Source organism: Pseudorca crassidens, chromosome 2, assembly GCF_039906515.1.
Source record: "Pseudorca crassidens isolate mPseCra1 chromosome 2, mPseCra1.hap1, whole genome shotgun sequence".
Taxonomy (NCBI): domain Eukaryota; kingdom Metazoa; phylum Chordata; class Mammalia; order Artiodactyla; family Delphinidae; genus Pseudorca; species Pseudorca crassidens.
This window is the reverse complement of record NC_090297.1, coordinates 31256345-31270942: the sequence shown is the minus strand read 5'-3', so window position 1 is coordinate 31270942 and position 14598 is coordinate 31256345. Positions and strand designations below refer to the sequence as shown.

At 39.5% G+C, this 14598-nt stretch overlaps 1 protein-coding gene and 1 long non-coding RNA gene across 9 annotated transcripts in view; one reads left to right on the top strand and one right to left on the bottom strand.

The window, feature by feature from the left end:
• RHBDL2 (rhomboid like 2) overlaps window positions 1-9558 on the top strand; it is a 56674-nt gene extending 47116 nt beyond the window's left edge. For 2 of the 6 annotated variants that reach the window (XM_067725571.1, XM_067725570.1), the window contains 4 exons: window positions 2029-2129; window positions 3787-3847; window positions 8215-8276; window positions 8996-9558. In XM_067725571.1, coding sequence (XP_067581672.1) covers window positions 2029-2129; window positions 3787-3847; window positions 8215-8276; window positions 8996-9175 — 404 coding nt within the window. In that variant the 3' untranslated portion in view covers window positions 9176-9558. The remainder of the gene's footprint in view (window positions 1-2028; window positions 2130-3786; window positions 3848-8214; window positions 8277-8995) is intronic. The other 4 variants (XM_067725573.1, XM_067725575.1, XM_067725574.1 and 1 more) reach the window with 4 other exon arrangements.
• The window catches only part of LOC137218539 (uncharacterized), a 69213-nt gene that overhangs the window by 40003 nt on the left and 14612 nt on the right, over window positions 1-14598 (bottom strand). The window lies entirely within an intron of this gene.

Below are 14598 nucleotides of genomic sequence, written 5' to 3'. Positions count from 1 at the left end.
ACTTCTTTTTTTTTTTTTTTTTAACCTCATCTTCTTTATCCGTTCATCTGTCGATGGACATTTAGGTTGCTTCCATGTCTTGGCTATTGTAACTAGTACTGCAGTGAACATTGCCGTGCATATATGTTTTCAAGTTATAGTTTTCTCCAGATATTTGCCTAGGAATGGGATTGCTGGATCATATATGGTAACTCTTCTTTTAGTTTTGATAGGTTTTTTTGTCTTTTTGTTTTTGTTTTTTGTTTTCTGGCTGTGCCACGTGGCTTGTGGGATCTTAGTTGCCCAACCAGGGATTGAACCAAGGCCCTCAGCAGTGAGAGCTTGGAGTTCTAACCACTGGACCGCTAGGGAATTCCCAGGTTTGTTAGGTTTTAATTGATTTTTTTCACTTCATTTTGGGTCATACTTTCCTGCTTCTTTGCATGTCTGACAATTTTTGTCTGGATGCTAGACATTTTATTTTTGGATGGTGGATATTATTATATTCCTATACACATTCCTTAGATTTGTTCTGTAACTCAGTTAAGTTACTTGGAAGCAGTCTGAACTCTATAGCTGCCTGGATCTATATGGACCTAGACTCTAGACTCTATCTCATCAACTTAAAGTTTACTGTGATCTGCCTAGGTTCCCCCTTCATGTACTGCAGCCTACAGTCTCTCTCAAGGCAGTAAGCTGGGCAATTAGTCAACTCATCTTATTTATTTCTTGTTTCTCAGGATTCACTGTCCTTTGTTATCTGATGTCCAGTATCTTGAAGACCATTGTTTCGTGTATTTTGTCCACTACTTTCAGCTGTTTCAAGCAGGAGGAAAAATGTTATCCTTGGCACTTCTCTGTGGCCAGAAGTGGACATGTGTATTTTAAAAATAAATTTCTCATGATTAAGACACAACCACCTCAGCCCTAGTTTGTAGGTTAACATTTGAAAACCACTGCTTTAATCCTAATGGACTACTTCTCACTGATCTTCAGTCATCCATATAACTTTGTTTCTATGTCTTTGCTATTCCAGATCCCCAAGTCCTGACCTTCTTCCCCCTTGTTTTCCCTGTCCAATCTTAAAGGGTCTTCAGAGTTTAATCAAAATGCTGTCTCCCTCCTCTCAGAGTAGCAGGGCTTCCACCTCTCTGCTGAGAAAGTCGTTCTTCCCTAAATGCTTCCGTAGCAAATTTATTACATTAAAAAAAATCATAGTAGTTGTTATATTCTGCATTTTATGATAACCGTTTGCTCATCCATTTGTAAGATTCCTAAGGTCAGACACTTTGTCTTTTTTGCATAAAGTAGGTATTGTATTGTGTTGTATCCTAAGGAATGAAGGAGGGCCTTGAAGGCAAGAGAATGAGTAATAGAACTAAGCAGTACAGAGAGAACACCTCAGAGTTTCATAAGGTGGTTCTAAAGTCTTGTTTTGGTTCAGGCAATATAAGATTGGGTTAGCAATAGGTTTCATCTTGCCTGGTGAATGTGGCTGAATAGTATGTTAAGAAGGATTCTGAGACCACATCTTGACTCCATGAGAAAGCTAGCCTTTAGATAATAAAATGTCGGAATGTCTCAGGTGTTTTGATAGTTTTGGCTGAACATGTAGGATATTTTGAAACAATGGCTAACAAGTATAAAATACATGTCACAGAGTGTTCTAAGCATGATGCACATATAAACTCATTTACTTCTCCTGACAACCCATTGAGGTAAGTTCTATTAATACCCCCATTTTGTAAACAGGGAAACTAAGGCACAGAGACGTTAAGAAACTTGCTCAAGTCACAGCTGGTTATTCTGGCTCCAGAGCCTGTGTTTTTATCACCATTATACTGTCTTCATATTGAACATTTAATGTTTCATAAAAATTGAGGGAGTTAGCCCACATAGCTATACTTTTCTAGTATGGAAGGGACAAGGTGAATTTGTTGTTTGTTAATATAATTGTCCAAGCTTCCCCAACTTTTACCTTAGATTAGAAAGATTTATCCTTCATGATTTTTATAGTCATATCTAATTCTTTGTGTTTTATTTCTTTAGGATCTCTAGCCAGCTCCATCTTTGACCCACTCAAATCTCTTGTGGGTGCTTCAGGAGGAGTCTATGCTCTGATGGGAGGCTATTTCATGAATGTTCTAGTGGTAAGAACTTTGGGAGTGGAATCTATGGACCTTATATATGTTTTTTTAAAACAATTACTGGTATTTGGTTCAGGGCATCTTCATTTATCAATATTTACTAAGAACACATCTTCCATTTGGCCACAGAGTTTTCCTTTCATATTTTATCTTTATTTTTTTCTCCCGATCTCAAAAATAATGAATATTAAATAAAATTCAAAATTGAAAAATAGGAAGTCAAAGTTCCCAATTTAGTATCTGTTAACAGTTTGATATACATCCTTTCAGACATTTTCTATGTGTATTCAAAATTCTACCAATAGTAATGCTACAAAAATGGAACTACCCTTATATTGTTCTGCATCTTAACATAAAGTATCCTATCTACTCATGGCAATACACAGAAATCCAGCTCAGTCTTTTCAGGCGCTCCACATCACGCTCTATATAGCTGTATCCCGACATTTAATCCTTAATTGAAAAGAAATCTCGGGTGATTACAGCTTTTCACATTTCAAAATAATGCTGTAAGGAATGTTCTTTCACACCTATCTTTTTGCATTTGTGTGATTCTTTTTGCAGGTAAATTCCTAGAAGTGGATTTACTGGGTGAAGGCTTTACATTTTCATTGATAAATGCCTCCAAAGTTGCATACCATTTTACACGCCCATGATATAGTATGTGAGATGCCAACCACTTTTTAAAACAGGCTAAAATCCTGACTAAATTAACCCTTTAACCACATAGGTGTGCTTTAAAGATACTCTAGGAGGAAGAAATATGAATCAATTAAAAAACTGTTCAAAAAATAGAAGTCATTTAGAAAAATGTTTTTCAAATTTTGGATTGCAACCCATTAGTGGTTGTGAACGCAGCTGAAGGGATTGTGAAAATCCCTTTACAAACAAAAATTTCAGTACACATCACGTGCAATAAGGATAAGTACTATTTATTTATGTGTGTTATGTAAATTATTTGTTACTGTAGGTCATGGTCACAACAATTTGAAAATAATTGATTTAGAATAAACACAGCTATTTCAGCATCTCTGGGAAGAGAGTTAACTTGAAAGGGAAGGGAGAGGTAACTCGGGCTGAAGTGGGAGTATCTTTCTGAGTCTGCTCTGTCCTCTAGTAACACACGAGGGTACTGCAAGCTGGTGGTGTGAGATTTTTCAAAGCTAAAATCCAACTGGGTTGTTTTTGGACCGACTGACATTTAAAATTTTTTGAAATTATCTAAAAAAATAAAGGTAATACTCAAATTTTAGTTGTCTTTGCTAACTCCTACTTAGAAAGAGGGTAAAGATGTATCAAATGAATATTAACCAAAAAACTTGGAAATATTTCATCAGATTTAGTTTGACAACATGCATTAACTATCTATGACATAATAAGTGTTGATTTGTTATTACTTATATTTAGATTATTTCCTGCTAATAAAATTGTGTCTACTTTATATCAAGGAATTTAATATCATGTTTCATTTTCACTCCAAAGTGCACCAGCATTGTGCTTCCCAAATACATTTGAAAACTGGGCTGTTACACCGATGCTTTGTTTTGCAAATATTTGACACTCACACTTTATTTTAAATGATAAAGCAGATGAAGGGGGAGGACAGTTGAAGTTTTGTTTGCCAATAGATAGCTTATATTATTATTTATTTCTTTGTAAGAATTTTCGAGAAATGATTCCTGCCTTTGGAATTATCAGACTACTCATCATCGTCCTTATAAGTAAGTGTGTTTTGCGAACACTTCACACCTTCAATTTTATGGGTTCAACCTTCAGAAGACCTTCTCACATTTCCCAAACACTAACAAGTAGGATGACCATCAGCCTAGAGTCAGAAAGAATGGTTTGTCTTCATAGCCCTAAGCAGACAGCTGTGAATGGAGTTTTCACAGACCCTGGTGGGTGGTTCTTAGAGGTGGCTCTGTTTCTTTCTGGAGTGCGGGGGAGTCAAGAGAGTAGGGCTCGAGGCACTCCGTCCACTTCAACCACAATACCATCGTTTATGGATTTTTTAAAAAATATATATATATTTAAAAATATTTATTTAATTTATTTATCTTTGGCTGCGTTGGGTCTTCGTTGCTGCACGCAGGTTTTTCTCTAGTTGCGGCGAGGGCTACTCTTTGTTGCAGTGTGCGGGCTTCTCATTGAGGTGGCTTCTCTTGTTGTGGAGCACGAGCTCTAGGCACGCGGGCTTCAGTAGTTGTGGCGCATAGGCTTAGTTGCTCTGCGGCGTGTGGGATCTTCCCGGACCAGGGCTCGAACCCGTGTCCCTGCATTGGCAGGGAGATTCTTAACCACTGCGGCTCCAGGGAAGCCCCTGGATTTTTAAAATTTTTTTATTTAAAAAAATTTTTTATTGGAGTATAGTTGATTTAAAATGTTATGTTACTTTCTGCTGTCATTTATGTTTTATATACTGGATTTTTCTTGTTCATACATTAGATTCTGCGTATGATTTTGTCAGAAAGGCAAAGCTTGAAAACCATTCATATAATCCATTTTCTTCCTCAATTTCAGATTAAAAAAAAAACTGATCTAGGATATAAGCATGGAGTGGTGGCTGAGGATTGAAAATGAGAGCAGAGGTGAAGGAAGAGAGGGGTCAGGGAAGTAGGAGCATGACTGATGTGGCTTTGGAAATCTCCAGGAATGATAGTCTAGAATTACATGCTGAAAGAATTTAGGAAGTACGTTCAGTCTGGAGAAGAGGTGGAATTTTCGGCGTGTCTGAAAGTCAGGATTTTGGATGGGTGGCAGGCCATACAGAGTAGAAGCAAACAAGAGTGAAGGCAGAGCTGGTAACTTGTATTTCTGGATCTGCACCTGCTGAAGCTGTATCTGCGTGGAGGGTGCAGGGAGAAGGCTGACCCTGGGGCCAGACTGTTGGCTCAGACTTGAAGGCCAAGACAGAAGTGACACTTGATACAGGCTAAGCTTTTGGCTGTCCACATAGTAGGAAAAAATGATTCTGCAAATTGGTATCAAGAGGTCAAAAAAGAGACTAAATTACGTTCATGAACAGTTTAACTGTAAAAACAATATTTCATCCCGAGAGAAAAGAAGTGACTTGTTTCTAGTTTATACCATACCATATATACTGTTTTTCTCCATAAGAAATCCAAAAAGTGAGGGAAACTAGTCAGCACAGAAAGGAGGACGGATGTCTAGGAGTTAGGAGAGTTGCTGTGCAGGCAGAGCCGTCTGAGTCACAACCAGAACCAAGGGACAAGTCCTTAGACAGAAAAATATTCTTACACAAGTTATCTGGGTCATCAGTCAATCTGTTTCTTTCAGGTAATTATGAATGACTTTTGTAAAATAAGCCTCAAACCCTCAGTGAGGAAAAGGTTTTAATACTCTAATACCCTTTAATGTTGGAGTAAAAGCCCTTTCCTCATGTACAGGGTTATCTCCAAATATAGTTTATGTAACATTCTGTCATTCTTTCTTTTCTTTTTTTAATTGGGGTATAGTTGCTTTAAACATTTTGTCATTCTTGAGGTAAGTCATACAATCACTGAATGATGTGCTTTTATTATATCCTACAAACATAGGTAGGACACACTAACATCAACCTTCCCCACAGGCCATTTCTAAAAGTTCTTTGGCCTGGTTTACCTACTATTGTAAATGAGAGAAGTTAGAACAAACTCTGGATTAATGAAATACAAGTACATTTTAATTTAAAACATGTTTCCTTGGGAAAATGTATGGTTTTTTGTTTTTTTTTTAATGGTAAATATTATTCCTAATTGTGAAGGACAATTGGCCCTAGGACCTTCCTTCATTAAGCATTATTTGTTGGATCTGTTTTCTAACAAAGCAACTGACCTTCCCCGGAAAAAGTTCAGGAAATCTCACATTTTCATCCTTCAAAAAAATCCGTATAAAGGCAGCTCCCTTAAAATGAGTGTCAAATTTTATTGAAGACAGTGATTTGGTTTATTGGAATGAGGGCTTCTTTTCAGGTGGGAAGACAGGTCTCAGTTTAGAGACTGCAGCAGCTTAGAAGTAAACTCCCCTGGGAAGCAGAAAGGGCCAGGCAGGTGTAAGTCAGAAGTGGCCAAAACAAGAGAGAAATTGAACGGAGAAACTGACATGCTAAGGGTTACAAAGAGTTTTTGAAAGGAGGTCTCCTACTGTGGAAAACTGGACCAAACTGTTTCCAGTAAGTCAACCCTGTTTTCCAGCCGTGGTTTTCTTATACTTTCCTAGTCCTATCTCTGTTATTTACCCTGGATCAGGAATTGCAAATGATCGAAAAAACAATATAGCCACATTTATCCAGCATTTTGTGTGACAGTCATTTACAATTAAATTAACATTGAGTACTTCTCCTCGACCTCAATTTCTATCCAGTGACTTCAGTGTCAATACTGTATTGAAAGGGAAACTAGCCAGAACACATGGTCCTGATGCTGTTTTCCCAAAGGCAAGGACTAGGTCTTTCTGTCTCCTAGGACATTCACTAAGTAGAGCACAGGGAATTGGGGGATGGATGTGGAATGTGACAGCTGTAGGAGATGTTTCCAAGTGCACATGTAGGGCAGAGTTCTTCTAAGCCGAGAAACCTGGAAGCTCTTTTAGCATCAGAGGTCTGACTTATTTGAGGAATGTCTAAGTTCTGGCTCTCAGTGTTCCATTAGAAAATGTGGACTCATTTCCTTTTTGGGCCCATCTTCTGTTCTCCTGATGGCAATCAGAGGCGATTAGTGTGGTGGGTGAGAGTGAAGCCTCCCAAATCCCACTACTGCCTCTGAGATGGGCAGCCTTGGGCAAGTCCTTAACCTCTGTGTTTTGGTTTCTTTATGTATAAAGCGCCACCGTCATTCCTCACTTGGGTTGCTGCAGTCGTAGTAAGTAGCTTGTCTGCTTGCTCCTGTCTTTGCTTCCTTAGAGTATGTTTCCTACACAGCAGCCAGAATCATCTTTTAAAAACATAAGTCGGACATGTCACTCCTGTGCTCAAAAGCTTCAAAGCGTAAAAGTCAAAGTCCTTACAGTGGTCATAAGGGCCCTACACGATCTACATCTGCTTCTGTTTGATCTCATCACCTACTACTTTATCCCTAACTTTAGTCCAGAATCACCCGAAGGTCTTGTTAAAAAACACAGACTGCCGAGCCCTACCTTTAGAGTTTCTGGTTCAGTAAGTCTGGGGTGGGCCTGAGAATTTTCATTTCTAGTAAGTTCCCAGTGATGCTGGGATCCCAGTGGGGCAGGGAACCATCCTTTGAAAACCACCTATACGACCAGATCAACTGCTTTGGTATTCCTCAAACACACCAGGCGGATGGTCCTGCCTTAGGGACTTTGCACTTCCCTCTGCCTAGAGGACTCTTACTTCAAAGGTCAGCATGGCTTGCTCCCTTATCTCTATCAAATGCCATATTCTCCTTGAGATCCTCCCTGACTCTCCAGTTAAAAATCATACCCTAGGGCTTCCCTGGTGGCACAGTGGTTGAGAGTCCGCCTGCCCATGCAGGGGACACGGGTTCGTGCCCCGGTCCGGGAAGATCCCACATGCCATGGAGCGGCTAGGCCCATGAGCCATGGCCACTGAGCCTGCACGTCTGGAGCCTGTGCTCCGCAATGGGAGAGGCCACAACAGTGAGAGGCCCGCGTACCGCAAGAAAAAAAAAAAAAAAAATCACACCCTACTCCCAGCATTCCCAATTCTCCTTCTTCTCTTTGTGTGTTCTCCATAGCACTAAGCACCATTTGACAATACTGTATGTTTTACTTATTCATTTGCTTTCCCCAACTAGACTTTCAGTTCCATGAGGCAGTCTGATCTGTTCACGGCAGTATCTCCACCATCTAGAGTAGTGCCTGGCACATGGGAGATAATCAATAAATACTTCTTGGATCAATACATCTACAAAATGGGATAATGATAGTACCTATTTCATGGGGTTGTTGTGAGGATTAATAATTCAGGTTAGTACATGTAAAACTCTTAGAACAGTACCTAGCACAGAGTAAGTCTCAATAAACGTTGCTACCGTTGCTAGAGGGGAACCAAAAATAACTGGTGCACTATTTTGGAGATCGTGGGGCTTCACTGGGCTGTTTTCCCTTCTAGTTGTGTCGGACATGGGATTTGCTCTCTACAGAAGGTTCTTTGTCCCTGCAAATGGGTCCCCGGTGAGTTCAGTTTATTATTTTTTAAATTACCTATCATATCAATAGCTAAAAAGGGTCACCAAATAGGGGCAACAATTCTGAGATATAGGACAGTCAGTTTTACACTTGGAAGTTAAGAAAATTCCTGAGGAAATCAGCCTTTTAGATTGTCCTTTTCACTTCTCTCTCTCATAGCCCTGACAACTGGCTCTAGTTCTCTGCACCTGCTATACTGGTAGCTATTCCAAAAAACAGGAGTGAAGGGACTTCACAGAGAATAAAATGCAGATTGGAAAGCAGCAATAATTTGGGTCCAGATGAATTTACAATAAAAAGAAAACTGACAAAGATTTCCAGTTTTATTGAAATTGGTCTTTGAATTTGGTAGTTTCTGTTTGACTATCTGTGTGTATTTTTTAATTTAGACATGCCATTTATGTGGGATCAGATTATGCTCCTATAGAGATCCCTCGTGGCACCTCAACTCTTACTCTCTTGGTTGGCCTTATACAGAACCATCTTGTGTACTCAGAGCCAGTGAACTGATATTTTTTTAGCTTTGCATGATTTGGAATATCTCCTCTCTGTGCACATGGAGTTTTTTTGTCTCCTTTGTCTCACCACCTTGCTGTTCAGACTTTTAAGACTCTTTGACTGGGATGTATTTGTTTCTTAAACAGCTGAAATATGCAATTAACATTTTCTTCACTTATTCCCATTTTTTCCCCTTTTTTCTCAAGGTGTCTTTTGCAGCTCACATTGCAGGTGGATTTGCTGGGATGTCCATTGGTTATACCGTGTTCAGCTGCTTTGATAAGGCACTGCTGAAAGATCCAAGGTTTTGGATAGCAATTGCAGCTTATTTAGCTTGCGTCTTATTTGCTGTGTTTTTCAACATTTTCCTGTCCCCAGCGAACTGACCTACCCCTAACACAAACCAATTAATAAAAAGAGCCATCTGGGAAAAAACTGGAGAACTCTCTATGAAGAAAGAGAAGTCCCAGCAAATGCTAACAATTTTATAAAGAGGACAAAACACCCTTGAAGTCGCCAGTTTCAAAGACTGCTTACAAAAGGGGTCAGGGTTTAAGGAAGGGGCTCGCCTGTGCATAAGGGGGAAGAGGAAGAAAGAAAAGGGAAGGGAAGTGAGAACCAAAGATTGGCTCTTTCCCAGGCGTGCTGCATGAGGGTACGTATTCTCTAAAAGAGACTTACTCTCCCAGGAGGGTATACTACAGAGATTGCTTGATGGAATCCACAAATAATGTTCTATGCTGAAAATAAAAACTTTTCACATCTGTCAGACTATTGATTATCACTTTCCATCACCGTTCGAGTAGATAAGTCACTGTTTGGGGTGCTTTATATGCATTATTGCTCATCTTTTTAACAACCCAGAAAGGCAGCTATTACTCTGTGTCTTAGAGAGGAGGATATGGGAACTCTTACAAAAAATCAAGTAACTTGTCTAAGAGGGGGCAGGATTTAAAGGTTGGTAATGACTTGACAGCCCATATTCTCCTGCCCTCCTGGTCTATCAGTGCTGTGTTCCCCAAATACCAAAAGTTTATTGTATCATGGCGGGGTTTCCCTGGTGGCGCAGTGGTTAAGAACCTGCCTGCCAATGCAGGGGACATGGGTTCGAGCCCTGGTCCAGGAAGATCCCACATGCTGCAGAGCAACTAAGCCCGTGCGCCACAACTACTGAGCCTGCTCTCTAGAGCCTGCGAGCCACAACTACTGAGTCCACGCACCACAACTACTGAAGCCTGCACGCCTAGAGCCCGTGCTCTGCAACAAAAGAAGCCACCGCAATGAGAAGCCCGCGCACCGCAATGAAGAGTAGCCCCCGCTCCCCGCAACTAGAGAAAGCCCGTGCACAGCAACAAAGACCCAACACAGCCAAATAAATAAATAAATAAATTTATTAAAAAAAATGGTATCATGGGAGTATGGGAAGAAACCTTTCTGAGGGTGTACCAAGAATGGTAGAAATACCTTATAGAAGAGTTCTCTGGATTGCTAGTTTAAGATTCAAATAGTGTGGGCAACTAAGCCCGTGTGCCACAACTACTGAGCCCGCGTGCTGCAACTACTGAAGCCCACTTGCCTAGAGCCCGTGCTCCGCAACGAGAAGCCACTGCAATGAGTAGTGTCACTCGCTGCAACTAGAGAAAGCCCATGTGCAGCAACAAAGACCCAACGCAGCCAAACAAAACAAAACAAAAAGATTTGAATAGTGAGTCTAGGATCCCAAGGAACCTGGAACTACCTTTCTCGTGCACACCATGTACCTGGACTAGGAACCTGGAACTATCTTTCTCGTGCACACTATGTACCTGGACTTTTTTTGGCGTCTCATCTATGATAAGATTCTCATCCTTTACGTGGCTAGTGGTTCTTCTATGAGTGGGTATCTACAAAAGGTAAAATGTCATATCTGAAAGCTGGGATGCCTGTGTCCTTTTCTTGTATGGAACCCAGATTGCTGGCCATTCTTTTTCCAAAATAGTAGTTTTAGGTCTCCTGAACGCAGGAAATACAATTTTTTCTTCTTTTATCATAAGCATGTTTTATTTAAAACCCATCTAAACATGTTGCTGTATTCTGAAAGGAGGATACATGCTTAATTATAGTGAGAAAAGTAGTATTTTAGCATTTTGAGAAAAGCTGATCTGGGATTTTTTCAGAATTCTTTAAAATTTGAGTATGAGAATACAGTTATGTTCTTGGTTAAACAAAGAACTTAGAAACTCTTTTACCTTTCCACCCCAAACCTGCTCTTTTCCCTTGTGATGACCATTGTCAACAGTTGGGTGTATATTCTCCTAGACCTTTTTCGACTCAGGATGAGCAGAAAGGGAAATGGCTTTCAGTTGATGGCTGACTCACTCATTGCATTGAACTGCACTGAATCTGCTCTATGCCCCCCAAGGGATAAATTCAGAGAACAAGTTGAAGATGACTTTGGTATAACTTCTCAAAGCATGATTTGCTTCTCAGATTTACCTAAACTAAGAAAGGTTTGGGTTAATCTCGCTGTTTTAGCTATTTAAATGTACATATGAAATGAAGTGTTTTTTGTTTTTTTTTTGTTTTTGTTTTTTTTTGCGGTACACGGGCCTTTCACTGCTGTGGCCTCTCCCGTTGCGGAGCACAGGCTCCGGACGCGCAGGCTCAGCAGCCATGGCTCACAGGCCCAGCCGCTCCGCGGCATGTGGGATCTTCCCGGACCGGGGCACGAACCGGTGTCCCCTGCATCGGCAGGCGGGCTCTCAACCACTGCGCCACCAGGGAAGCCCTGAAATGAAGGTTTTTAACAAGATAAATGAGATCACACTACATGTATTGTTCTGTAGCTTGTTTTATAATATGACTTAGGGATCTTTCTGTTAGTTCCTAGAGATCTTTATTCTCTGAATTGCTAATGATAAAGATGTAATAGTTTATTTAACCATTCCTCTATTGAACACTTAAGTTGTTGCTGATTTTGTACTATTACCAACAGTGCTATGTGAACATCCTAGTACGTGCAGTGTGTCTTTGAGAATGAATGAATGAATGAATGAATGGATATTTCAAGCATCCAGAAGCAGAAATGCTATGTTAATTCTGATAGATTTAAACTAACTTTTTTTTTTTTTGGCCGTGCCACGTGGCTTGTGGGATCTTAGTTCCCTGACCAAGGATTGAACGCGGGCCATGGCAGTGAAAGCTCCAAGTCCTAACCACTGGACCACCAGGGAATTCCCTAAATTACCTTTTTTTTTTTGCGGTATGTGGGCCTCTCCCTGTTGTGGCCTCTCCCATCGCGGAGCACAGGCTCCGGACGCGCAGGCCCAACGGCCATGGCTCACAGGCCCAGCCGCTCCACGGCATGTGGGATCCTCCCAGACTGGGGCACGAACCCGCGTCCCCTGCATCGGCAGGCGGACTGTCAACCACTGCGCCACCAGGGAAGCCCTCTAAATTACCTTTTTAAAAATTAATTAATTAATTTTTGGCTCAGTTGAGTCTTTGTTGCTGGGGCTTTCTCTAGTTGTGGCGAGCGGGGGCTACTCTTCGTTGCGGTGTGCTGGCTTCTCATTGCGGTGGCGTCTCCTGTTGCGGAGCACGGGCTCTAGGCATGCAGGCTTCAGTAGTTGTGGCACGCGGGCTCAGTAGTTGTGGCTCACGGGCTCTAGAGCGCAGGCTCAGTAGTTGTGGTGCACGAGCTTAGTTGCTCTGCGGCATGTGGGATCTTCCCAGACCAGGGCTTGAACCGTGTCCTCTGCATTGGTAGGCGGATTCTTAACCACTGCGCCACCAGGGAAGCCCCTGAATTACCTTTTAATCAGCTGTATACATTTATATTCTTACTGATAGCATATGAGAGTAACAGCTTCCTCATACTTTTGCCAAAAGCAGGTATTATAAAACTTGAAAAAATTTACATTTTGATAGTTAAAAATAATACTTTATTTCAATTTGTATTTCTCTGACTACTAATGAAGCTTAGTGGTTTTTAAGTTTACTAACAATTTATATATTACACATAATATATAATTTATATAATACATAATATACAAATATGAATATATATATATATTTTCCTGATGAAAGGGTTGCATTTAATTTGAAAATTAGCTATAGTTGGCAAAGAAGCCCAGGGAAGAAATATTTATCTGCCATTGCCAACCCACTAGGTCACTAGCTCTGAAGAGAGATCGTTAATGACCTAAAGTGCAATGTAATTGTTAATAATAGAAAACTAGACAGAGAAACAGGATTCATCTAACTATGAAATCGGACATGACCCATTGATTATTAAGACTGATGACTAAGAAGTTATTATCTAGTTAGATTATTTTGGTACTAGAAACATCGTTCACATTACCAAAAACTGTGATGTCTTTCTGGGTTCCCCGGGGGGGCAAAGTTACCATTAAAAAAGCACACAAACATCTGGTGTTTTAAATGTGACATCTCTGAATTATAGAGGAGCCATTTATTCAGCTTAATTTAGGGCTCATAATTTTAGTCTCCTAAACTGTGCTGTAGTATTAGAAATGTTGGGAATATTCTTTATGTGTGCTGCCCAATAAGGTAGCCACTAAGCACATGTAGCTATTTACATTTAATTAAAATTAAATAAAATTTAAAACTCAGTGCCTCTGTTACACAAGCCACGTTGCAAGTGCTCAATAGCTATGTGTTTCTAGTGGCCATCTTATTGGACAGTGCAGATAGAGTCTATTCCAACATTGCTGCAAAAAGTTCCACCGGATTAAAAAAAAAAAAGTTCCATTGGGTAGCGTTATTTTAGAAGCAGGAATGAAGACAGGGAGATGGATTTTAGCTGCTGCCTGACTCACTCACTGCACTGAACCAAACTGAATCTGCTCTACATCTGCAAAGGGACACATTCAGAGATTAAGCTGAAGATGGCTGTGGTATAACTTTTAAGCATGATCTGCTTCAGATTTACCTAAACTGAGAAAGGTCTGTGTTAATCTCTCTGTCTTAGCTAATTAAGAGTCATTTGAAATTTTTTTGTTTTCTTTTGAACTCTATAGTACTGTATATGTGTATATTAGTATTTGTGTCATTTGCTATGAAAGCTTTAGGACCTAAGATTTGAAGCTAAATAATAGTACTTCTTCTTTCAGGAAATACCATGCACTTGTCCTTTAAGGAAAAAAAAAACCTTTAATTTCCTTTGGTGATTTTAACAGTAAAGTGCTCATGGTAAAAGAAAAAATTAAAATATATATAATTATAAAAAAATTAAGTCAGTTGTAATCACACTACCCAGAGATAATCATAGTTAATATTTTGATGAATATCCTAGGCTTTATTGGACACATCTCTACATATAAATAAATTTACAATAATGGGGCCATATTATTCTATATTTTATAATGTGAATGTTACTGAAACGATATATCAATGTCTTTTTATGTTAGTATATATTTATTACTTCTATTGGTTGCATAGTACCACACTGTGGATGTACTATTATTTATATGAACAATACAGTCTTTCTTGTATTGATAATTATTTTGGATATTTTCAAGTTATGATTATTATAAACAACAAGAATAATATCTTTGCTTACACTTTAAAATGCTTTGGATTGTTGGGTCAAAGAGTATAGTACTATTAACATAATAAAGTCAAATAGAAATTTTCTCTATCTCAGGAATACAACTCAATTTTAGAAGTTTGATGCTTCTGCAAGTCTTCTGAACTATATAAAGCTTTCAAAAAGGAACTAAAGACTCTAGAACCTGTTATTTAAAAAGTCAAAACTTTCACTATTTGACATACCTAATATAAATAATTAAACTTGTAAGAGAAAACA